General features: G+C 46.8%; 1 protein-coding gene across 3 annotated transcripts in view; it reads right to left on the reverse strand.

The window, feature by feature from the left end:
• Positions 1–24,571, reverse strand: part of TNIK (TRAF2 and NCK interacting kinase) — a 376,499-nt gene that overhangs the window by 81,033 nt on the left and 270,895 nt on the right. For all 3 annotated transcript variants that reach the window (XM_080809121.1, XM_080809120.1, XM_080809119.1), the window contains exons 9-12: positions 23,493–23,571; positions 15,185–15,360; positions 10,617–10,683; positions 6,677–6,881 (exon numbers count right to left, since the gene is read on the reverse strand). In XM_080809121.1, coding sequence (XP_080665247.1) covers positions 6,677–6,881; positions 10,617–10,683; positions 15,185–15,360; positions 23,493–23,571 — 527 coding nt within the window. The remainder of the gene's footprint in view (positions 1–6,676; positions 6,882–10,616; positions 10,684–15,184; positions 15,361–23,492; positions 23,572–24,571) is intronic.

Genomic DNA, 24,571 nt, shown 5'->3' on the forward strand with positions numbered 1-24,571 from the left:
ATCTAACGATATCAATCATTCTTGTGTCAGGATTGTGTCAAGCCTTCCGTATTCATGATTTCCTTTACGTCTTACAACAATCCTACAAGGTAAAGTCTGTTGATTGTGTATATAAAGAAGCTGAGGTTCAGAGAGGGTAAGTAATCTGCTCAAGGCCACATAGCATGAACTACACCTTGGTTTCTGCAGCTTCAAAGCTGGCATACTTTGCCTCTGCATCAATGTGTCATCCAGTCATTTAAAAACCGCTGACTTTTTTTTCTTCTTAATGATGTAAATGAATTTCTACTACTGTAACAAATATTCTTCCCAAGACATAAATAAAAGCTTACCTGTTGGTACATTTATTTTAATAAATTCAAGAGGGTTTTACTACTGCATGTAAAAGAGTTTAAACTTTTGGAAATTATACCTCTGACTTCAGCCAAAGGCACACACTCCAATAATAATAATACTAATATTTATTGAGTGTGTTCTACGTGTTAATCCCATTCTAGGGTTTTCCGTGAACCAACTCATTTAATCCTCATGACAGTACTGGAAGGGAAATGCTGCTGGTTAATGCCCAGCTCGACTTCAGTGGTGGGAACAGGCTTTGTCGGGGGGCCTCTCCGCAGAGCCCCAGGGGCGCGGTTGGGGAGACTCAGAGAGCAGCCACGGCATGCAGGAGGTGCACGGCAGCCCTCGGGTCCAAAGCGATGTCTTCGCAGCCCAAATTCAGATCTTACTTGCTCAGCAGATTGATTCTCTTTCTCCCAAACAGGAAATGAGTGCACTTTTAGAGAGCACGGCACCAAAACTTTTTACATAAGGTCTTTGCCATTGAAGCTAATGGGTGATGTCATCTCATTCGACCTTTGGGCAGCATTCTGCAAAGCCGGCCCCTTTAAGTTGTTCCTTATGCTGGAATATTTGATTTTCTTCGTACAAATACCGAATTCTCCTGGTGTGTATCAGTCTTCTTTCCTGGCTTTGACTCTCCTGTTCTATGTTCTCGGGGTTCAGGCCCACACTCTCCTCTCTTCTCAATGTATATTTCCAGTACGAGAAGTCAGTAATTTCCCTTCAATCCCATCCTTGCTCTCCCTTCCCTGGCTCTCTCCACATAATCCAACTGCATCTTTGGCATCACCACTGGCCACCTCGTGGGCATCTTAATTTCACTGCCTTCTGAACTGATCTTATCCTCCTGCTCCCAAACCTGGTCCCCCACCCGGATGCCGCAGTCCACATCGGGGACTTTCTGTGACTGCTCATTCTCTTCCGTCTCCAACATCCAATCAGCTATCACAGGCACATTCTGCACCTTCTACAGGCTGCATGCCTTCCAAATGTGCCCACTTCTCTCAATTCCTCCTTCCACCGCCATCCATGAGAACACCACCTTCTCTGGCCTGCACCAATGGGGCTCTCTCACCCACCCTTGCTTCTTCCAGTCACTCAACCTTGCAGCAGCCAGAGTTCCCTTTTAATAATGCACATCTGATTGCATTCCCGTGGTTAAGGCGCATCAACGGTTTCCCGTTAGTCTCAGGAAAAAATTTAAGAATCCTTAACTTGGCCTGTGAAGCCCAACAGGACTGTGCCTTGGCCTCCCTGCCTAGCATCTCTGTGTGCCCCACCCTTCAGCTGGAATCCCCGGCAGACCTCCCAGCCAGGCCGGGCTGCTTTCTCTGCCCTGCACCCTCCCCAAACTCGTTCCTTAGCTCGCCATTCCTCTCTACAACAGCAACCTGGCAATGATAATGAATGGCTATTTGGGTCAACTATTGGCCCAGTGCCTGTTTCCCACACAGATCTGGTGAGCACCAGGACAGACTGGATTCCTAGTGTCCAGCATAGTGGAGGTATGAATTCATGACATTTGCTGAATGACTGCCTTTAGGAAGAGGAAAAATGTTTTAATTCTACTGTGCCCTTTTTATTTTTTTAATAAATCTTTTTAAAAAAGATTTTATGTATTTATTTGACAGAGAAAGAGAGAGACAGTGAGAGTGTGAACACAGGCAGGAGGAGTTGGAAAGGGGGAAGCAGACTTCCTGCTGAGTGGGGTTCCATCCCCGCCTTGGATCATGACCGGAGCTGAAGGCAGATGCTTAAAGGCTGAGCCACCCAGGCGCCCCTTTACTGTGCCCTTTTTAAAAGGCAGTTGAACCCAGTGTCCTTGAAAGCCCAGCCACTCATGATAAAAAAGTTAGAGGCTTATAGGGAATTCACCTACATTGAGACTGCTAGGCTCTCATTTTTTATATTAGTGCTCCACTCTGACTGGCCAAGAAGATACTATTGTATTTCTTTAAAAATTTTTTCAGATAATAGAACCAAAGCAGGATAGTGTCTTTGGGCTAGGACTGGCTGTTTCTATAACTGGCCGATGTTATGACGGTCTTGAAAGGCACCAAATGAGATGCAGGCAGCTTGAAAAACTTAGCACAATTCTCTGAAGAATAAAAGTTACCACCATTGAGCACCTTGGTGCCCGTGGGATCAATTTGATTATTCCTGTGACTTAAAGATATTCTCCTCCAAATGAAGGCATAGAATGCTCTCAGAGAGTTGAAAAAAAAAATGTATAAATCACTAAAATCATCCCCAAACTCTTGAGCACAGTTAAGCATCACCACAAATCTTCTGGCCGAGGTTTGTCTGAAACAATGACCAGGGTAAACGCCTCACTGATTCTTGGCTTCCTCTCCTGCACCCTGCCCTGGTTCTTGGACCCTAACTCTGTGAGGGAGACTAAAACAAGAGGAACTTTGTATAGGTCAAGTGATTGAAATTTTTATTGAACTAAATCAAAATAAAAGAGGCCTTCTTTGTACTGTCCTCACTGTAGATGGACTCATTCACCTTAGCGAGGTTTAATCAATTTCCTGGACCTTGTTTATAAACTGTACTTTATCAGTGGTCAAAAGCTGAAAGTCTTGTGCCCAACATTTCATTGGTCTGAAGCCATGTCCTTTTCATGTAGCTGATAAATGGCTATATCCGGTATACAAAGTCCTCCTAAGAATATATAGACACTGATTCAGAACCTACCTAAATCCACAGGGTTATTCATAAATAGCAAAGGCCATGCAGGGCTTCCTTAGAAACCGGACCTCCAGTAGGAGGGGACATCTGAGATCGCTGGGGAAGACAAAGGCTACAACCTACACAGCCCTGCATCACCAAAGGGGTGTCTCATGGGCCTTTCCTGGAGAATGTAAATGGTTTTCACAGGACGCCTACCTGCTAGGTACCCACAGGGAAGCTAAATGTGCAAGTCTGACTGGGGGCTTCAACTGCCGCCATGAGTGGGGTAGGTCAAGTTCCTCCTCTGGAGACCATAAACACAAGTGATCCCCGCGGGCCGGGGCAGCACACACGGATGGGGACCCAGCAGTGGCAGGATGCTGGAGAGGAGTCCCTGGTGGCAGGGACAGTTATTACTTAGGGGTTCAGAATTTACAGCCATCGCAGCATTTAGTGTTTCTTCCTCGTCCTAGTGGGCGATAGGAGCAAGATGAGGGTCAACAGATAAAGCCAGGATAATGTCTTCATGCCCGGTGGTCACAAGGGTCCCTGCTTCCCATGAGAAGCTGGGGCTCATGCACGTTGGTTCATAAAGCAAAGTGCCCTTGGGCGTGCTGTTGCCTTTGGTGCAAGTGGGGACTCAGCGGGTATGTCCCCGTGAATGCACATGCCCGGCTCAGTCTGAACGCTGACTCGCCCCCAAGATAGAAACTCCAGAGAGTGCCACAGAAGAGACACGAGGAGGCCTTGGCTGCAGCTCGATGGGGGGCACGAGAGCCAGAACCCATCTCAAAGAAGAGCACCTGCTGGGGGCTGCTTGTTTGCTCTTGCTCAAAAATGCTCAAGTTCTCAGAGGAAAAGACCGCAGAGGCGGAGGCCAGGTAGAGAATATGGGAAAACATGACTGGCTTATCAGCCGAGAGGCAGGCTGGAGGCAGTGACAGTGGGCTCTGGAGTCCCATCGCCTGGGCTTGAAACCCGTTTTTCCCCTAAGCTGTGTGACCTCTAGCAAGTCATTAACCTCTCTGAGACTCAGCTGCATTATTCTGAGACGATGGTTTATTGTGAGGATTAAATGAGACGATTCAGGTAAAGTGTGGAACAGAGTAACTGTCATAGGGTAGGTGCTTTGGACAGCGTTAGAAATTGTTATTTTAGCAGCTTGATGAGGAAACATAAAGCCCAAATAAATCATATCAGGTAAGAAGGGACGAAAATATAGATGAAAACAAAACAAAACAAAACATGCAATGCATCCCCTGAAAAGACTTTGCATTAGTTGATGATCTTGGCTCAAGGGCCAAAAGTTCTTATGTTAAAATTTAGAAAGAAAAAAAGAAAAAAGAAAAAGAAGGAATGCACATAAGCGTGTGTGCATGCACAGGCATATTTACATTCTTGAGTATCTGAAATGTTCTGTGGGATGACAGTAGGCATTTTCTAGGATTTACATGGTAAGTGCCTTTAACTTGAAAGTAAGGGTAACACATCGCTAAGCAAGGAGCGCACTAACTAAGGCAAATGGTCAGGGTTTTCAGGGTGTGAAGCTCCAGGCAGGTGGTGACCTTCAGAAATACTCTTGGATGGAACAAACCACAAGGAACGAAGCAGGAAAGGCAGGATGTGGGGCAGAGCCTGACAGGACACTGCTTAGGTGAGGAGAGAGGTGTGGTCAGAGTCTAAAGGAATAAATGTGGGGGTCCAACCAGCGGAAGAATCTGGTTCTCAGAACTGGAGGATATGGCGCAGCTCTAGGTGGAGGGCTCGTTCCAGGAGCCCCAGCTGGCGTGGCTGGCTGCGGAGGACACCAGGACGCAGCCGCGAGGAATTTCAACTTGTGCCCAGGAGACGAACCAGAGGTGGGTGGGCAGGGGCACCGCTGCCCTCTAAGCCTTACTTCTGAGAGCTGCCTCCCTTCACGCTGCCTCTGCCTGGGCCTTTGAAGGTCTCTGCCCCACAGCACTACGGGGACTGTGTCAACTACAGTGTCACTCTCACAAAAGAAGATGGTGAACTTCAAATTTCCCATGCACTGAGCATTCTTCGCCCTGACAATACGACACTTATAAACTTAAATTGGAAACTGTTTCGCTTGCCTACTGCTGCTTGCAGAAGCCCACGAGGTACAATTCTGAGGACCGCAGTTCAAGGCTTTGATTACTTATTTATCTATACTTGCCTTCTTGGGGCTTGTGTGGACATTGAGATCAGATAGACCTGGGTGTGAACACGGTGCACGCACTGGCCCTGGGACATGGGGCTAATTACTTCCCCTCCCTGAAATTCGGTTTCCTGTGTGTTAAGTGGGGTTTGTACAGGTTCTGCATGAGGGGCAATGGCTATATGCAAAGAGAGAATGATAGTAGATAAGATCCTGGGTATAAGCAAAGAACCTCACCCAGGAGCAGGCACCCAGAAGTCACTAATAATTGCAACTGTTGGGTCTTACTGTTGCTGGTCTCCCTATGAGGAGATATGAGGTTGATGGGATTTTACTGCAAACTGGAACGGAGGCCCTCACTGATTTCAACCAGGGACGCTGGACCTGGATGGGCCAGTTAAAAAGCAGTCTGCCCCTGGTGCCCGCAATCCACCAGCCTCCAAGGGCAGCGGCACCCGACAAAGCCAGTGAATCGCCCTAGACCGTTAACGCGGAGCAAGATGGCATCTGGGCGCGCTGTAAAATGGCTACCCTGTTCCCAGGCCATTGGTTTACCTCTCGTCTGCATCCCACTTTCCCGAGTGATGCTCTCAGCTGCCTAATTGTGTAGAGGCTTTGATTTATCCAACAAAGGAAGGCAGCTTTAACAAACATCTCTACAGCCCCAGGGGTGAGGGCCTCAGCCAGGACAAGGGTGGCCAGGGCTATGCTTGTCCACACAGATGGCAGCAGCACCCGCCAGTGAAGGCCAGGGGGGCCCTCCAGTTGGAGGACCCAAGGGTGCATGGCTGGCCTTGGGACATGCTTTCCCCAATGTCCAGAGGAGTAGCTAAGGCAGACCCTGCTTTTCCATACTTGACTCCTCACTTGCCTGCCCAGTCGTTGTGGTCTGGTTGACATGACACATGACCTCAGTCACGGACTCATGTATTCCTGTATGAGTACGTCCAGTCCACCAGTGTCCCCAAGGCACCAGCTGTGTGTGCGGCCCTGTTCTAGGCACTAGAGATTCACGATGCAGAGACGCGTCAGGGATAAGAGAGACAAAAGCCTCTGTCCTCAGGCACTTACACCACAGTGTAAGACACAGGAAGGTGCACAGGGAGTGTGGTAAGAGCTCCATAAGAATAATGAAGCAGGGAAGGGAAACGCGACGTGCTGGAGGGAGGGGAGCAATTTTAAGCAAGGTGCTCCAGGAAGCTGCCCGGAGGAGGTGATATCTGAGTAAGACCTGAAGGGGTGGAGGCCTTTACCCGTGAGGTGACCACACCAAGGTCAGGTCCCACCAAGGTCCCATGGCCGCCCTGTGCCAAGCAAGGGACTTCCTTCCTTTGTAAGAGCGCTCAGGCCTCCTCCCCCTTTGCACGTTAAGGTGTGTGTTCCCGGTGGGCCGTGGCCCCACACAAGGCAGGGACCCCAGGACCTCCCCGGATGCCCTTTAGTTGACGCGGCCGGGAGGCATGGGCTCCCGCGGCGGCCCCGGGGTGGGGGGGCCCTCACCTCCTCCAGCCGCCGGCGCTGCTCCTTCTGCTCCTCTATGCGCTTCTGGCGCTCGGCCAGCAGCTGCCGCTTGTGCTCCTCGTTCTCCCGCTGCTGCTGCTCCAGCTGCTGCCGCCGCAGGGCCTCTGAGCGCTCCTTGTTGGCCAGCTGGAGCCTCAGGAAGTCCCGCCGCAGCGTGGACTCCCCCGGCAGGTTCAGGATGGAGCTGCGGGCGGGAGAGGGAGAAAGGTGGGGGTCCCGCGGGGGGGCGAGGACCCTCGGTGCCCTGGTGCTGGGGGAGACCAGCCAGGCAAGCAGGTCGCCTCGAGGCGGGGACGGGAGCCACACACCCCGCCGGAGCTCTCAGACCCTCTGTTACGATAATCAGCCCCAGAGAAACCAAGTCAAGGAACAACAGAGTAGTGCGCCGCCTCCTTTTCAGTGTGACTGTGGGCAGACACATGCTGTCCCCATCCCCAGAGAGATGTCACCTCTCTCCAGCACCATCCACACGGCTCGCTCACCCTTGGGACATGTAAAGATCTGCTTCTACCGGTTTTACTGAGTGTGCGAGCCCTAGGGCCTGGATCAGCTGAATCTGCACGTTCAAGAAGGACAGGAACAAAGCCACCAAGTGAAAGGAACAACGGGGAGCAGCAAGGGAACGTGTTCTACTAAGAGGACATCCCCGTCCCTGCACCACTTCTGTGACCCCTTGCACCCGACCCTGGGAGGCAAAAGGCAGGTGCTCCTGTGAAGACGTGATAAGCAAGGGAGGGAAAACATCTGAGTCAAGGTGACCGCAGAGTAGAATGTGAACCCATGCCTGCCAAAGTCTGAGTGTTAGGGCCGGTTTCACGGCATCACGGTTAAAGTGATGTGACACGGTTTGGCCCTGGAACAGACAGTGTAGCCAGGACTTCAACTCAAGCTCACAGATCCCTAGATTCCGGTGAAGCACCATGGGTCTCGGTTTTCTCATCTGTAAAATGGTAGTTGTGCATCATGCCCATTTGTGCACGTGTGTGTGTGTGTGTGTGTGTGTGTGTGAGAGAGAGAGAGAGAGAGAGAGAAAGAAGGAGGACAGAAAACACCATAAAGACACTCTACCTACTTCCTAGTGGTCCAGGGCTGCCCTGTTTACATCTCACTGCATGTGAACAACTCAAAGTTAGTCTTCGGTTGTGCCCAGCAGCCTAACAGGGAGGTGGGGCAGTCTCCTATTTGTTCACGAAAACCTAGCCCTTCTAACCTTTCTGGCAACTTGTACCTGAAACAAATTCATTCAATAACTAGTGAGCCACTTCTAGGTCCCAGGCTCTGTAATGGGCTCTCGTGAAGAGAGTAGGAGCTAAACAAACTCTCTCTCTTGTTATCTTCTTGTGGGAAAGAGAGACAGACAAATAATTAGACAAATGACTACAAATAACACAATTTCATACACGAACAGGCTCTTTAGAGGATGTGATAGTTTAAGAGTGACAGTGGCAGGAGGCTGGGGTGGGGATGAAGGGTTGTGCTTTGGATGGGGTGATCGGGGGAGACCTCCCTGAGAAGGTACCAGATGAACTGAGACTCAAAGGATGAAGAGTCGGTCCCACGAAGAGATAGGGGAGGAACCTTGCTGGCAGAGAGGAAAGCAAATGTAAAGAGGCTTGTGGTGGGAACATGTGGGGCCTCTCTGAGGACTTCCCAGAGCAGAGTGAAGGAGAGAGGTGGCCTGGGAGGAGGCCAGGGACCCTGGGCAGCCCCAGGGAGGCACGTGGCATGGAAACCCTGCACAGAAAAGTTATAGTCAGGAGACCGACGTGATGGGATGTGTTTGGCTGCTGAGGGACAACTGTCTGCAGAGGGCAGAGGTCAAGCAAGGCCACCAGCTGGGCTGTTCCTGCAGTGGCTCTGTGGGGTGGGGCAGGGCACGGGGATGGAGCCAGAGAAAAGCAAAGGTGGCGGAGTTCATGAAGCCTGTTCATGGGTGCGGTGTGTGGAGCGAGCGATGACTTGCAGGTTTTGTCTTGGCGCCTGGACAGTGGTGGTGACGCCAACTGGGGAGGCAAATGGCGCGGGGGAGCAGGTTTGGTGGCAGTTGACAAAGGGCTCATTCTGGGTCGGAGAGTGTAACCACTGTGCTGTGTGACTGCTGTCTATGCCCAAAATGACATAAAAAGGCTTCGTTCTTGAGGTCCTACAGACAGTTCTTGGATTCCACGAGCATATGTCCTCTAAAACTTCCAGCTTTTGTGTAGAACACTCAAACAAACCCCAAGTGACAGTGCTCATGTACCCATGCCACAAGCTCTGTGGACTGATGGCAGCACACGGGGAACCACGCACACCAGGAGGCTCCATTAATATAAACCCGTGCTGAATCAATGTCAGGCGATTGGAGCTCTCGTAGTGGCTCAATCATTAACTTGGTGTGTGGCTTGGGCGCCATCTTCGGGCTCTTACCCCATTTCTAAAATGAGATAACCACTGTCCCTTTCTACTTCCAGGATTTCATGAAGATTAATTATATGAGTCCATAAGACAGGACTTGGAACATAATCTTCAATGTGATATAATGACATGTTACAATTATCAAAGTGTTAAGTCATAGTTTGGCCGGCCCGCTAAGTGACTCCTAACATGCCCTTTGGCAAGTACTAGTTAAAACAGGGCTTCTCGGTTCTGTAGAGGGTGATCAGTAGGACTGACATGACATCTGGATGGGCTCTGGAAAAAGAAGAGTAGCACGCAACTTCTCTGAGAGCAGGGAATTTGGTCCTCTGCCTTTGTAAGAATGTTCATTTTCTATGTCACTACTTGACAAACATTGTCTTTATGGAGCTAAACTGGGGGCAGCCAATGTGTAAAGCATCAGATGGAAGGAAAAATACTCCTTCAGTCTGTGACCTTGAAAATGCCTGTAAGCAGGTGTAGAGAAACACTGGATGGCCCTGTATGTCCCTCCCCCTTCTAGTAGTTGAGCAATAATTCAGCTTCGTAGATCTGAGTTCACTCAGAAAAAGAACCCACCAACCAGCTTGTTCCAGCAGCAATGACTGAGCTGGCCCCCTTTCTGGGCAGGCAGCTTTGCCTCAGTAGTACGGGAATGACTCCTCCCGGACGACCAGAGTCTCCTCCTTGGATGGCTAGCGGATGGGGACCCATTCCCCCAGTGAGCCTCCTGCTTGTGCATTTTCCCCAATAAATCTCACTTCCCAAGTGTAGGTCACTGACCATGGTGCATATGCCTGTGCATCTCAACTCACCAAACTGCCACCAGCTGACCTCTCTCATGGAAGAGAAATCCTGGCAATGTGACCACACTAACCTTATTTATTCATAAACAGACTGGAAGGAAGTCGGAATCAATGTCAAGTGAAATTCGAAATGCACGGATCATAACGATAAAGCGACATTGATCCTGGGAGTCCAATATGTGACAACTGGAGTGAGCAAGAAATTTTCTATTTAGGGTTCCCCTCTCGAGTGTGATTTGAATTCCTGGAAATCATTTCCTCTCAGATTAGCTTGTGGTGAAAATACCAAGACATGCAACAAGGACAGCGGCTGCCTACATGGGCTTTTCAAAGGTATGAAGTAATGAACTGAATAATTCGAGTCCAAAAATACCACTTAGCTCTCCCGAATGTCGTAGTTTTAGGACCTTTGAGTCTTGCATTATCCAGATAATTGCCTCCTACCCATTCCACATGTTCTGTATGTGAGGAAACAAGGTCTTAGGATAGAGACCATAAATCTTAGGGGACAAGATAAAGAATACGCTGATTTCCACATTTTTATAAGAGTCTGCCTGGGGACATTTTCCCAAATTAATGACTATGTTCATGGGCAATAAATTAAATAAGACCACCTTGCTGGATTCTTAAAAATGAACCAATAAATCAAAAGGAAGTGTGTTCCACACAAGCACAATCCAGAACGTGAAAATAAGACTTGGCTTCTGCTCTCCTACCTGGGCTCTCCTGAGTCATTCTCCTCCTCTTCTTCCTCACTTCCGCTGTACTCGTACTCGGTCTCATCTAAAGAGAGACTCACAGAATGTTAGTGTACAAGAAGATGCTACAGCTCAGTCAATACTACCTCCCTTGCTTTATATATAAGTGATCTGAGGTCCAAAGAGTTACCATTAATGCTGACTTGGGACAGGCTCCGGGCCTCCTGACTTGTGATCTAACAGTTTCCACGAGGTGAACGGGATTCAAGTACATGAAATTCACATAAAAGACTGTCCCAGCTGACTCTAGATATCTGTCCCTAATGCCTGCTGTTCATACGACAAGGAACTGAAAAATAATTGTTCAGTTTGTGTTAATTCCCATTAGAGGACTACCTAAACCAATCTTCATTGGCCCACTATTAAGTCTTTAGATATCACCAGAAAGAAATTTGACAGTGCATGCTATTAGAAATATAGAGTTAAATGACCTACTGGGGACATTCATTTAATTCAGTAACATGTTAAGCAAGTTAACACGTAATAATGAATAAGATTAAATCTTTGCTTTGGAGGAGATCAGAATCTAATGGGCAAGATGGACAAGCAGGTCATTAGATCCGCCGTGATTATTAAATTATTCTTTCTGGGGTGTCTCCCATGCTAGTCACCCGCTAGATACCTAACTTATGTTCTCTCATTTATTTGGCTTCACAATCCTTTAACACACTACCCACTTTTCAAGCAAAGATACTATTACAAGAGGGTAAGTGATAGGACCAATGACTTTTTAGTAAAAACTGGTTGCTCGATCTGGGATTTGGATTTTAGAATTCCATCCAGAACTTTTTCAACTTTAAAACTAGTGCTCTCTCCTACATATTACATGCTAAATAGGAGTTCATAAAAAGAGCAGTGAGATATCAGAGAAAAGAGCAAGATCCATTTGTCATAGTGGGGGAAGGGCCCAGCAAAGTTTTTTGAGGAGGAAATGAGCTAGGCCTTGCTTGCAATGTTGGTGGCCCTGTTCCAGGCAGATGGCAGCTGAAAGTGGTGGGAAAGGGCATTCTAAGCAACATAACCACGCGAGTGGGCTGACAGTGGTACAGGCCATGACATGTTCACAATGAGTTGTAAATGGCTAGATGTCTGGCCGTGAGAAAAGCCGTCGGAATGAGTAAGCCCAGCATGTCTGATATGACTTCATCCTTATATATACCTTGCTGAGGACTTTTCTGTGGGCAATGGGGAATTTTCGAGGAGCTTTCAATTTTAAGCAAGGGAGGGTGTCACATTACTATGATCCTTTCATAGTTGTGGGTTAGTAATTACAGCTTTAAAGGCATTGGTGCAGCCCTAAAAAGGAACTAAAATTGCAATTTGGTGGTGTTACCACCAGGTGGCAGCACCAATGATAAGACCTAAACACTGCCTTCCCTCCTCTGCAGCCAGGAAAGGGATAGTGAAAAGGAGCCCAAAGCACATTGACTTCAAGTATATTTTTCAAAATCACAAGTTAGCTTCAAGTGTTTAAATATGCGTGAAGTTTTCGGGCCTCTTATTTTTTGAGTATTATTTCACCAATGTGTAAAAGACCTTCATAAAGTGTTTCGATATTCCACACCGAGAGTTGACTATTCCAAACTTTCCTGAATCAATAGAGAATTTGAAGGAAAATGCAGAAATTTTATCTAGCAAAGGAAATCCTAGCAAGGGAAAGAAGCACACAATTAATCCTATATTTCTACTATCCAGGGTAAAATCTTCATTTGGCAGCCCCTTCAATTGTAATACTTCACCAGAATTCAGTCTTATTGTTTTTATATTATTGGCATAAATTTGCATATGTCCACATATCTTAAGGAAAAAATAATATCAGGTTAAAAAATCATAAATCAATTCTCATTAAAATTGTTTGATTGTACCAAAAGCTGGTCTTAGAGCTACTAAGAAAGAGAAAAAGTATTAAAAGAAATAAATAAAGTCATTAGATAAAACTGAGCAAATGGAATGAGACCTCATTCGACTGACACTCTTTCTGGGGAGCAGACAAAAAAGAAGGCTTCTGATGGCTCTAAACCTAAACAGAATTAGGTCCCTCTCATTACCAGGGCACTCCTGAGTTCATCTCCTATCGAGAATCTTACTCTTCTACTCTGCAGAGAAGGAACACATTAAAAATAGTCTATTGTCATAGAACGGGGAGTTCTGAGTCACATTCTAGCATCTGTGCCCCCTAAATATGAAAACAACCCAAGGCACAAGCTTTACCCATACTACTCACAGGTCAAAGGCAAAGAGGTCTTGCGTTCTCAGAAAGTACTCTGAATTGTGCTGAAAAATTATAGGTCAATAAAGAACTGTTTATATAAGAATAGCTAATATTTATTGAGTATGTGTATATGCCAGACATTGTATTAAACATTTTAATGCCTTCTCTCATTTAATCTACGACACTGCCAGGCGATACTGATTACTATCATATCCCCTCTCTTATTTTAAAGTTGAGAAAACTGGGATGAAGTTCACTTAACTATTCGGGGGTAGAGGTAGAATGTGAACTCAGAATTTGAATCTGGAAGCAAAAGGCCCATGGAAAAAGAAACTTCCCTTTTAGAGAATAGAGAAGTCAGCCTTTAATGGTGGCGTGTTTGATGAAAAATCAGCCCTGGAATTTTTTTTTTTTTTGGAGGGGTGGGAGGAGCAGGGGTGGGAGGAGCAGGGGCAGAGGGAGAGGGAGAGTCTCAAGTGGACTCTCACCCTCAGTCAAGGAGACCCCACCCTCAGCACTCAGCATGGAGCCCGACACAGGGCTCGATCTAATGACCCTGAGATCATGGCCTGAGCTGAAATCAAGAGTCAGGCACTTAACCGACCACGCCCTCCAGGCACCCCAGTGCTGGAATATTTTGATCTTGACTTACCTACTTCTCTCATGCCTGGTTCTTCCCGGTTCCTCCAATTCCCCTCCCAGCAACTTCCATCAGACACTCATCCCTCTCTGCCCACGACTAACTGGAGATGGGGCTCCTTTATTTTCATTTTTTGTTTTGTTTGGGATTTTTATTTATGTATTTTTTTTTCCAGGGCTGTAAAAATTTTACGTTCAATCAAAATAGCCAATGAAGCTTCATTTTCTACTTAGTACTTGAAGTAAAAATACTTTGGTCCCCAAACATTTAACGGTGTTAATTTTTTTTTTAATTAAAGTATAGTTGACATACACTATTTTATTAGTTCAGGTGATGGGCCTCCTTTTTGGCTTAGCCTTATAATCTCCTGAGTCGAACCTGATTGCATATTTCCCTGAGTTCCTGAGGCTGGCGGCCAGGAAGAAACTCTTCCCTTGAACCTTCACTGAGGGTTTCTCCTCGTGTTTGGCCCCCTGCTGCCCTCACGTCTGCCCAGTCTTGCCTCACACTGCTCACCGCCCACCCCACACACCTGCTCCCACCTCGCCACATTACAGACAGCAACTGCAGAAGCAAAGAAGGGAAATTCAAATAAAAGGAGAGTGCCCTCCATCCCGTGCTGCCCACCACCCTCTGGTGCTCCATCTGGCTTAGAAAGGACAGAGAACGGTGTCCAGGACAGAAGTGAGAAAAAGCACATGGCCATGTGCCTCGCACCCTTGGTGCCTGGCCTTCCCTTTTCCCCTTCACTCTGCACATGCTCAGTGCTCACCTCGTCAGCCCGATAATATCTCCTCAGTGTCATCCCTCCTTCCCCCTTCCCCGCTGCTCCTCCTGCCTCCACGCACCCTGTCTGTCATCTGGATCTTTCCCTTTCCTCCCCATAACTCAACCTTCCATATTTCCTACCCACCAAGGTGTCAAACCTGCTCCAGACCACGTGAGCTTTCTCTGTAGTCAGGTTGCTAGATAAGGAGGTCTGAGTCTCTATTCAAACAACCAAGATACAGTCCTAGGGCTCCAAGTTTGCCTCATGACCTTTCCACTGACACACTGAGGAGACAGTGTGGTACAACAGATAGAGACATAAAAGATAAGAGTTTTGACTCTATAAAATAAAGAAGTGCATTAAATGATGTTCTAGCTCAAGGTTCCATGAATGTTCCCTATACCAAGTCTGGCAACCCTGTGACTCTAAGAAAATTCATTCTAACTTTTTTTTTTCTTTTTGTTCTGATTTCTGAAATAAATTTGAAATAAGCCTCGGAGCACAAAAACTTATATGTTGAAGACTGCCGGTATAGAAAAATGTCAACTAAGTGTTTTTTTTTAGGTAGTCTTATGTCAATTTTTAGTTTTTACAACATGAATATTCATTTGAACTAAGAAAATCACTTGTCATACTAAAGCACTTCATAGTATTACTCAACATGACTTTTTGTCAGTGCCTGGAAAAGGGAATATTCCTTACAGTTCCGCCCTTTCATGAAGATTCCATTTCACAGTCTCACTCCATCCACCGATGCCTACAGGCTGCGAGTCCAGAGGCAGCCCTTCACACGAAAGAATAACGCAGGTCCACCTGAAACCCCACGGCCACCTCCAAATATACCGAGAGCCCATGCCATGCTCCCTCTTTTGTTTCCTTTGCTGAGATACAAATGTGTTTCTAACCTTTCTCTCCTCGCTTCTTCTTTGTTCTGTCGATATGGTCCTTGAGTTGAATGCGGACCTGTCGTTCGTTAGGTTGGTCTCGTATAAATGGATGCTTCATCAATTGTTCTGTTGCTGGTCGCTGGCTGTGATTCTTTACCAAGCAGCTCTCAATAAATGACTGGAATTTTTTTGACCTGCCACACGAGAGAGAGGAACCCACAGATAAAAAGACAATCCAAAGAAAAAGCAAACTTCCATTTTCTAAAAAACGACCAATGAAAGAAGAAGAAAATCGGTTCCATTAGCCAACACAGGGATCAACCAATCACAGAGTAGGTCTAGAACTTTATTCGGCAAAATGGGGTTCAAAGCCACTGTCACCAACAGCACACAGTTCAGGCAATGTATGGGAGTTACACGCATAAAAGCATTTTTGCACAGTTTATGTATAATATCACACACGAGACCAAAAGGAATCGGAGAAGAGAAGGACCTTGGTGAGAGTCATCTCTGGAAGGTATGTTGTAATAAGGGAGCCTGAGCTGGGCTTCTAGGAAGGGAGAGGAAATCACTCTGGGAAGACAGTTCAGGGAGGCAGGAAAGGGTGAAAAACGAAGGCTGGGGTTGAGCACACTACACATTGGGGGACACTGAGGTAAGCTGTCTCGATGAGGCAGAAAATGCAAGCTGGAGGAGAGCAAAATCAAGGTCGGCTCGGTAAGGAGGAGTACATTTTATAGATACGAGAAAGACTCTTACTTGGTAAAGTGAACTTGGTTAAGCAAATTTTCTAACTGGTGATTTCAAAATTACTTTTGCACTTTGCTCTCCAATTAATAAGAACAGGGTGTATGTGTATGTTTGTTATCAACCTAAGGACTTGGAAACTTAGGGACTAAGTTCAAACCCAGACGCGCACTTATCTCCCTCTAGAAAGGCACTATTTCCTAAAAGATAAACCCTGTGCCAGAGAGGCCCAGAGCAGGGGAGAGCTGGTGAGAGACGCCACGGCAATGAGCAGGGGAGGAAGTCCACACCATGGTAGAAATGAACGGTGGACTTTAGCTATGAGTCACGAGTTGGGCATGCATGTTCTTGTTAAGAGTTCCAAGAAATTGTCCAGCATCATAAATAATTACTTCACAACTATATAGCATGCCTTTCCGGTGTGTTCCACTGGCAGCTTGGCATATCACCCTCAGCGGCCTTAGGGGAACTCCGGTGGCCCTCCCCGCCGTCCCGCTCTGCTCAGAGCAGGAGGGAATTCACTTTGTGCTCTCCGTCGCCCTCCTGTGGAGTGCTGTGGAGTAACATGAGCGGATCCCGGGAGCCAGCTTGCCTGGGCCGGCCCGCAGGCCCTCCACACAGACTGCAGGCTTGAAAGCTGTCCTTGTCACGCAGAACACAATGGTGGGCACGTTATTTAAAATTCAAATACAAGAGGCCACTCACAGATGCACCACTCTCCCCTTCGGCCCAGGTCAAAGCAGTTTCTCATCTTATTTCGTGATTTTAAAGGACTGAATTATTCCTATTTTTTTCCTCCCCAAATTTCTAAGCTAAGTTCAAGCTTTTAAATTATTTAACATAGAAGTAGATGCACCCGGCTATGCTTGCGGTCACCCCGGCCGCCCTGTGGACTGTGAAAAACAGTAGTAACAGGGTGGACACTCTAGACACCTTCTTGCGTGTCCTTCATGGCCCCCGGCTTCCTCCACTCTGGCGGTCTCCAGTGTCCCGCGGGCCTGAGTCATCTCTAGCCAGAGCACCCTTCCTGCCCCCAGACGCTTGATGAACGAATGAACGCCCCCATGGTTATCAGATGTGAGTTCCGGACAAGTGTGTGAAATGGCTACTTTCCAATCTGTGCTTGTGAGGGACAGAGAGGGAGGTCTGGAGAGGAGACAGTGTTGAATACGCTTTCTTTTTCAGGCCCACCAGCCAAATCCGTGGAGGCACAAACGTGACACCCTCTAAGAAGAGACTGTGGGAAAGAAGCCTCATGGACTAACAGGCTGGCCTGAGGAATAACCTGAAGAGAACAAGGTTAACCCGCATGAAGAAACAGACGAATTCCACACGGTGCTTTTCTAGGTAGAAAAATCAGTATTGAGAACATGAAAACAAAAACAAATTAAGACAGGGAGCTGTTAAATATTCAGGAGAAATGCAAATGAAAGCTTTTTTTTTTTTCCTGCTTGCAACTAGAAGGAAGTGCTTTCTTTTTATAAAGTGCTCAACTATTAATTAGAAGGTGCTAAATAAAAGAAATCACACCCAATTTAAACATGAGATCCAGGTTTGATAAACTGTACATTCCATTCCCCAATACTGACGCCTAAAACAAGGCAGTGGCATCTCTAGGAGGAGGGTGTGCTCAGAGTTCGGCAGGACGAACCGCGGTACAGAGCCCTCCTTCGGCCATCTCTTCCGGTGGGAAGGGACCTTCAGAGATATCCAGGAGAATAACTCTGCATCCAAAGGTTGGGCCAAGATGGGCAGGACCACAAAGCTGGAGCGTATCTCATGTCTTCTTCAAATGGTATTGTTTGAAGAGAAAATAATGCTTCCTTAAAACCAATCTTCAAAGAAAGATTCATTGGCTCTTATTTAAGTTAGTGTGACCAAAGAATCAATATGCTTAATTACACGTTTAATTAAAAGTAAAAACCCTTCCCCTTGGTTGCACACCACTTGACTGTTTCCCGATTGGTCTAACAGGTTTAAAGCACATTTATATAACTTTATTGTTTGCATCTCTGCTGCTGGGAATTTAGTTCTGTCTCTTTCAAAAAATGCCCAAGATTAATCATACTGATTCCCCCAGGGCTGGCCTGGAGAGATAGAAGTTCATGTTTGGTGCTTACAGTGGGAAGCCCCGGATCTAAAACCAGTCTCACCAAACACTTTATCTTCCTGGAGTTTCTTGGCTTATATATTTAATTATGTTTGAGGAATTAAACACGCCTGAAAGATTATCACATTAATCATTATAACCAGTCTGGCTAAAAGTTTTCGGTAACCTGGGACTCCCTAAATGTAGTTTGAGCTTTCGAATTTGCACTTGCCCAGAACGACCCTTCTTCTCTACATTGGGCTCTATCTCTTAACTGTGTGACTTTGGGCAGATTATTTAACTTCTCCGTGCCTCAGTTTCCCTGGTTGCTGATGGTGATATTGTTAGGATTTCTCTCAAAAGTCTGCTGTGATGATTCAGTGAATGAACTCATGTGAAATACTTAGCACTGAGCCAGTTACATCATAACCTGTACATATGTTTGCTGCTGTTGCGACCATTACCATCGCTGCGTTGACAAGGTCCCGGCAAGTCTGGTCATCACCAGGCTTAAACAACAGGAATCTCTCTACCTTTAGGGCTGGAGGTAGAAATTTGAAGTTCAACCTCTGTGGAACCGAATAGTGTAGTGTTCTTAAAGGGTATTATTTCATAAATATTTGGGTTAGATATGCTAGAGGAAGAGTCAACGGGACCATTATCTCCAAGGAGACCACACAAAAAAGGTTAATTTAAAAAATCTGTGCAGCACTTTTTGCTTTGATTTTAACAAAGTCCAAAGTCACATTACTACTAGCAAATTCAGTTAATTTGAAGTAGTTTCTGATATTTGCTTTCTATTATTATTATTTCATTTAGAACACACACACACACACAAATAGCTTTGTCATTTCTTAAAAAACAAAAGTGTCTAGGGCGCTTGGGTTACACAGTCGGTTGAGCGTTAGGCTCTTGGTTTCAGCTCACGTCATGACCTTCGGGTCATGAGATGGAGACCCACGTTGGCCTCCACACTCAACGAGGAGTCTGCTAGAGACTCTCTGTCTGTCACCCTGTCCCTCTGCCCCCCACCCCCAGCCTGTGCTGCTGCTCTCTCTCTCAAAAATAAATAAGTAAATCTTTAAAAAAAAAACAACAACAAAGAACAGTGCCTGACAACCCACCAAGAATCAGAACTGGTGTCTCATAAAATAGCAGGAGGGACTATAAGCTTTGGAGTAAAAGCAGAAGGCAAGGGTTCTAGGTTGGATCTAGCAATGAGGAGCCTGGGACCCTGGCTAAGCCAGTTTACCTCACCAGGCCTCTGGTCTTCATCTGGAGCACAAGTGTTCTGGGCCAAGGAACCTCATGTCTCTTTCCAATGACAGGCACTTAAGATTTTTCTTTTTATTTTTTAAATGTATTTATTCGTTTTATTTATTTATTTAATTTTAAAATTTAAATTCAATTAATTAAGATATTAATATAAGATATTATTCGTTTCAGAGGTAGAGGTCAGTGATTCATCAGACTTGTATTAACGCCCAGAAGCAGTTACGATTTTTCTAATGATCACCGTCAAGCACTTCTTTGCCTGTGTAGAATCTTCCTATTGAAAGAGCATGGGAAAAGAAAAAGACCAACCCTCTTTTACAGGAATGAGGTTATCCCCGTGTTTCTCCAGAAACTCCTGCGGGAAACTGTATCATTGGGTAGGGCAGGGGAGCGGGGGTGAGCATGGTGGGAAGAGAAAGGAGAGGAATTGTGTTGAAGGAGATGGTTGGCCCATGTGCGTGGAGTCTGGCCATGTGTAGAGACAGGAGGAGGAAATGGGAGTCCCAGCTCACTGCCCATTTGCCCATGGTGACATGGAGACAGGGGCCGAGAGCATCCTTGGCCTCTAATTCGGCTGAGGTTAAAATCCTCCCAGAGACCTAATTACTGAATGGCTGGGCCACCTTGGCATTGACGGGAGCCCTGACCACATGACCTGCTCGGCACTGAGGCCTCTCCTCGTCTTGCTGATGGGGGGAAGAAAGGGCCAGGTTCTGGTGAGTGGGTACTTCCCCCAACGCCCCCCGCCAACAATGAGGGGGCAAAGAGCAACGCTCCTGCCTTTCTTTTCCTAATATTAAGGGACAGGAAAATAATGTTCACTCAAGAGATCAGTATCCCATTCTCTATCAGTCAAAACCTTGAACTTAAGAGACCGGATGATCCAGTAATAAGAACAGGGGTGACAAACCTGGGAAACTAACAGATTGTACACACTTATGCAAGGAACATAACCCACCCAAGCCTCAGCCGTAGAGCTGCAGAACTGAGGACTCAGAGCACCTGGCTGGGGTTGTGGTTAAGATCGTGTATATATATACACATATATATATATATTAAACACACACACACACAGAGAAATTACTGAGTCTACAACACACATATGCCTTATATGTCCCGTATGTTGTAGGTTCTGCAAGTAGTTGGAAATGACCCTCAACTAAACGCTTATTGTAAAGAGTTCATGGCCCATCTCTACCACAATGGTGCCCCCTTTGGCGGTACTTTGATATACACCCTGAGAACAGTGTACTTCCTCTGATCAATCATCAGCCAGAAAATATACAAAAAGAACATTTTGGAGTTTTGTTTCTCTTGATGGGTGGGGAGAGGGATCCTCTCCCTTAAAAAATGAAAGAAAATATCTAAAATATTTCACTTTCTCCCAAACACTAGGGCATATTAAAGCAAACCCTAACTTATTTTAAATCGCTTTGAACCCAGTCATTCAAGAAAGTACTCTGCAGTGCTTTCTTTCACTTAAAAAGTTGAATTCCACTGGGGTGCCTGGGTGGTTCAGTGGGTTAAGTGTCTGCCTTCGACTCAGGTCATGATCCCAGGGTCCTAGGATCCAGCCCCACACTGGGCTCCCTGCTCAATGGGGAGCCTGCATCTCCTTCTCCTGCTCCCCCTGTCTCTTTCTCTCCATCAAATAAATTTAAAAAAATCTTAAAAAAAAAAAAAAAAGTAGAATTCTATTGCGGAGAATTGGGAGCCACATCCTGTTTCCTATGGCCCGGGGCAGGGAGTGCGAGGGTTTGCGGGGGGGGGGGGGGGCGGAGTGGATGGGCTGCATGGCCATCTTATAGAGGCCAGGTTCTGAGTGAGAAAGAGTCTTTCACCAGGGCTTCTGTTTTCCCACTCACTCTCTCAAACGGCCAAGTTATTTCCCCTCTGTCTGGCAGTGCGGCACTCACACTCCTAACTGGCTCTCCTTCGGAGTCAGGGAGGCTGGGTGAGATGGAGGCCTGTCCTCCTCACTGTCCCTGGACTGACCCAGCTCCTGGCAGCACCACCAGAATTACTTCCTGCTGTCTAACGTTAGAAGGAGAAAAGTCAGCCTGTATTTTCCTTATTCTCAAACAAGGTCAGAGCAGAGTTGCTCTTTTTGGGAGCGGGGTCAATGAAAATCCAAAACCGCAGTGCAGGGGCCGTTCACCCACTTTGCTAAGGAACAGAGAGGTCATGCAAAGGGCAGTGCAGGCCCAGGATAAGAGGAAAACAGGACAAGCGCAGTGACCAACAGACTCCAGCTTCAGAGCTAGGGAGAGGTGGCAAAGGGCAGAGGGGCCACCTGGTACCCTAAAAGAAGCAGGAGCTACTCAGCCAGGCAGTAGTGCCTCATCTTTGCACACAAGGCCCGAAATCTGAATGTGGTGCTCAGTCCCCACATTCCTAAAAGTTGGTAATTAATACCAATGTTCCCGAGACACGGCATGTAGCCACGTTGTGCTGACCAAACGTAACACAGGTGTGGATGGCAGTTTGTCCTCTGCGGGCTGAACCCTGGAAACATCTGTCCAGCAGGGAGCCGGGAGCGGGAAGGGAGAGAGGGCACAGGGTAAGTAAAGCCCACTGTATACAGTGTGTATATGGGGGGCAAGGGGGCGGGACAGGAAGGCTTGGCATGAAGGACAAGCGGAAAGCTAGCAGAGGGCTTTGGTGCTTCCTAGGAAGGAACCGAGCCGAATTCTTTCCCAGGGAGCCTGTTCTGGGGAGAAGGGAGGAATCAGGGTGTCCAGGCCTTGCTGGTCATGTGCTGTACAGGTGCCCAATGGAAGACTGTTGCTGGGGAGAGAACGACTGGCTCACACAGTGACCCTCCAGAGGGAGGAGGAGCAGGGCTGCTCCCCCTCCCTCGTTTCCAATAGCAACCCTCAAGCTCTTCCTCCGCCGGCCTCGGCAACTCCGGGCTGCTGGTCCCCTATGGCTGGTTCCCTCTCTTCCCTGTGCCGTCTGCCTTTCTCTTGTCTCGCCGGGGTTGCTAAGTCACTACCAGGTGACTGTTTCATTTAGACTGCTCTCTGTATAGCGGAGGGTGAGGTTGTGAGTGGGAAGGGGAGGAACATAAGGGTCCCAGTCCCAGTCGACGGTGATCGTGAAGTGATCATGAGTATGAGAAGGGGCAGAAAGGTCTTGAGCCTTCATTTTCTAACTGCCCAGAATGTGTCTCTAGAAAAAGACACGGGATCCCAAGTGGTCCAGGAATTGGCCCCAGGCCAGGGCAATCAGAGATTCAAGAATGTATTGGGAGGTATCAGGATACACCATATACACAGGGGGAAGAAAGGAGCCGTGAATTTTTGTTACGCAGTGATAAGGTACAAAGACACTGATATACGTACACACAAAACTGCAACTTCTGGTGTAACCTATAGAACTGTATTTCCCAAACTCGAGTCAGTCGTATATTACCAACACAATTTTTTGTTTGTTTGTCTGTTAAGTAGGCTCCACACCCAGCCTGGAACCTAACACGGGGCTTGAACTCATGACCCTGAGATCAAAACCTGAGCTGAGATCAAGAGTCGGATGCTTAACCAACTGAGCCCCCCAGGAGCCCCTCTACCAACACAACTTTTAACCAGACTCTTCCATCATCCATCCTAGTATCCACTTGGTATTTTTCTTTAAATGAGGTCAATTTCTGATGTGAATACGTTTATTAAATGGGAAATTTGTATCACTGCCCCAAATTAGAAGCCAGTATCATGGGCCATAAAGGGAAAGTGATAATAAAAACAAATGTTACAAATAACTATGCACAGACCAGTGAAATCATCCCTCATGTTACCAGGTGTGTGTATGCACTGAAAGGAATTACCCTCTTAAGGAGGAGAAGAAAAGCCAGCCCACCTGGCCGGCTGACTCTTGGAATTCTCACCCTCTCCGATGCGATGTCTTGAGCTGCCGGGCAAGCTATTTCTTAGGAGGCTAATAAATCCAAGAGCTTTCATGTTATTACTTGGGTTCCACGACTCACTTTAGCTAATAGCTCCTTACCTTGAAGGTGTGGTGATCAAGATTTGCGGCGCAAATAGTAGGTACTTACTACGTGCTTTAAGATGCGTGACAACCCACAGAAAGCCACTCCCCAGGTCTTGGTATATGTTGGTCTCAGCATGCAGCTGGACCTAAGGATCTGAGCTAGTCCGAGAGCATCGCAGGAAGACCCTGCCCTAGGATTGACAAAGCCCTGAAGAAGACCGGACTCACCACTTCTTCGACTTCAGGCGAGGCGCTGGGTTCCGGGGGATGAGGAAGAGGGCCCTCATGGGATGCATGTCGCAGAGAGCTACAAGAGACCAAAGCAAGGGCCAGCTTAGGTTAGGATGCCAAACCCAGACCAAACGGCTCTGAGGCTGCACAGGCCCAGTGAGCAACGTCAGAAGACTGCCAAGCGTCTATGTGCTGAGCATTCAACAGAGGGGATGTCGAATCACAGAAGTCTCCTAAAATTTGCATATCAACTGGACACTGTTAACACTTCTACTTCTATTTCATATGTAAGAAAACCAAGTTAAAGGGTCAAAGCCTTTGCTTTGCTATAAATAACCGTCTCAGATTCAGAGGGAACAGTATCAGGGTAACAACCACAATGGAGATGGTAGGTCATTCTTAATTTGTAAAAGCCTAAGTCATTAAACAAAAGCGAGATGGGCCATTTCTTACACACTGAAGGTTCATACACATGTACTGCTATCCGCATAGATTTTTGAGAGTCTAGAGCACTAGCCCAGAACACCTTTCTCTCTGTATTTCCAAATATCCTCATGGCTTTTCAGGTTTCATGACAGGCTTGTTTCTGGGTTTTGTTCGTTTGTTTGTTTGTTTGCTCACTGGCCCCAGGAAGAACAGAGAGGTCAAGGCAAAGAGGCTCAGGGAGAAGAGTTATTAAAATATCTCAACCTGTAAACACGGCATTATGGTTTAGAGAGAAAGCACTCGCACATTCTTACTTTAATCAAAATATTTCACTAGTTTACTTCTCAAACCTCTGGGGCTATCTTTTCCCTTTTGCCCAGAGTAAGAATACAGTCTCCTTAAAAACTAAAGGATTCTGGGAGTAGACATTTATTTTTAGCCCCCTCTACTATTCATCAAGAATGATAATATGAGAATAATATTTTGGATGGCAATATACAATTTTTCTGATTCATAAATGCCTATTAGCATTGCGAATGAAGGGAATTTTGTCAACAGACACTCCAAATCAATCACGCTACAGACGAATTCCACCAGCTCTAGAGCGAGAAATACATAAGGCTAGGATAATGGGAAGATAAACAGCCCTA

Source organism: Martes martes, assembly GCF_963455335.1.
Source record: "Martes martes genome assembly, chromosome: 1".
Taxonomy (NCBI): domain Eukaryota; kingdom Metazoa; phylum Chordata; class Mammalia; order Carnivora; family Mustelidae; genus Martes; species Martes martes.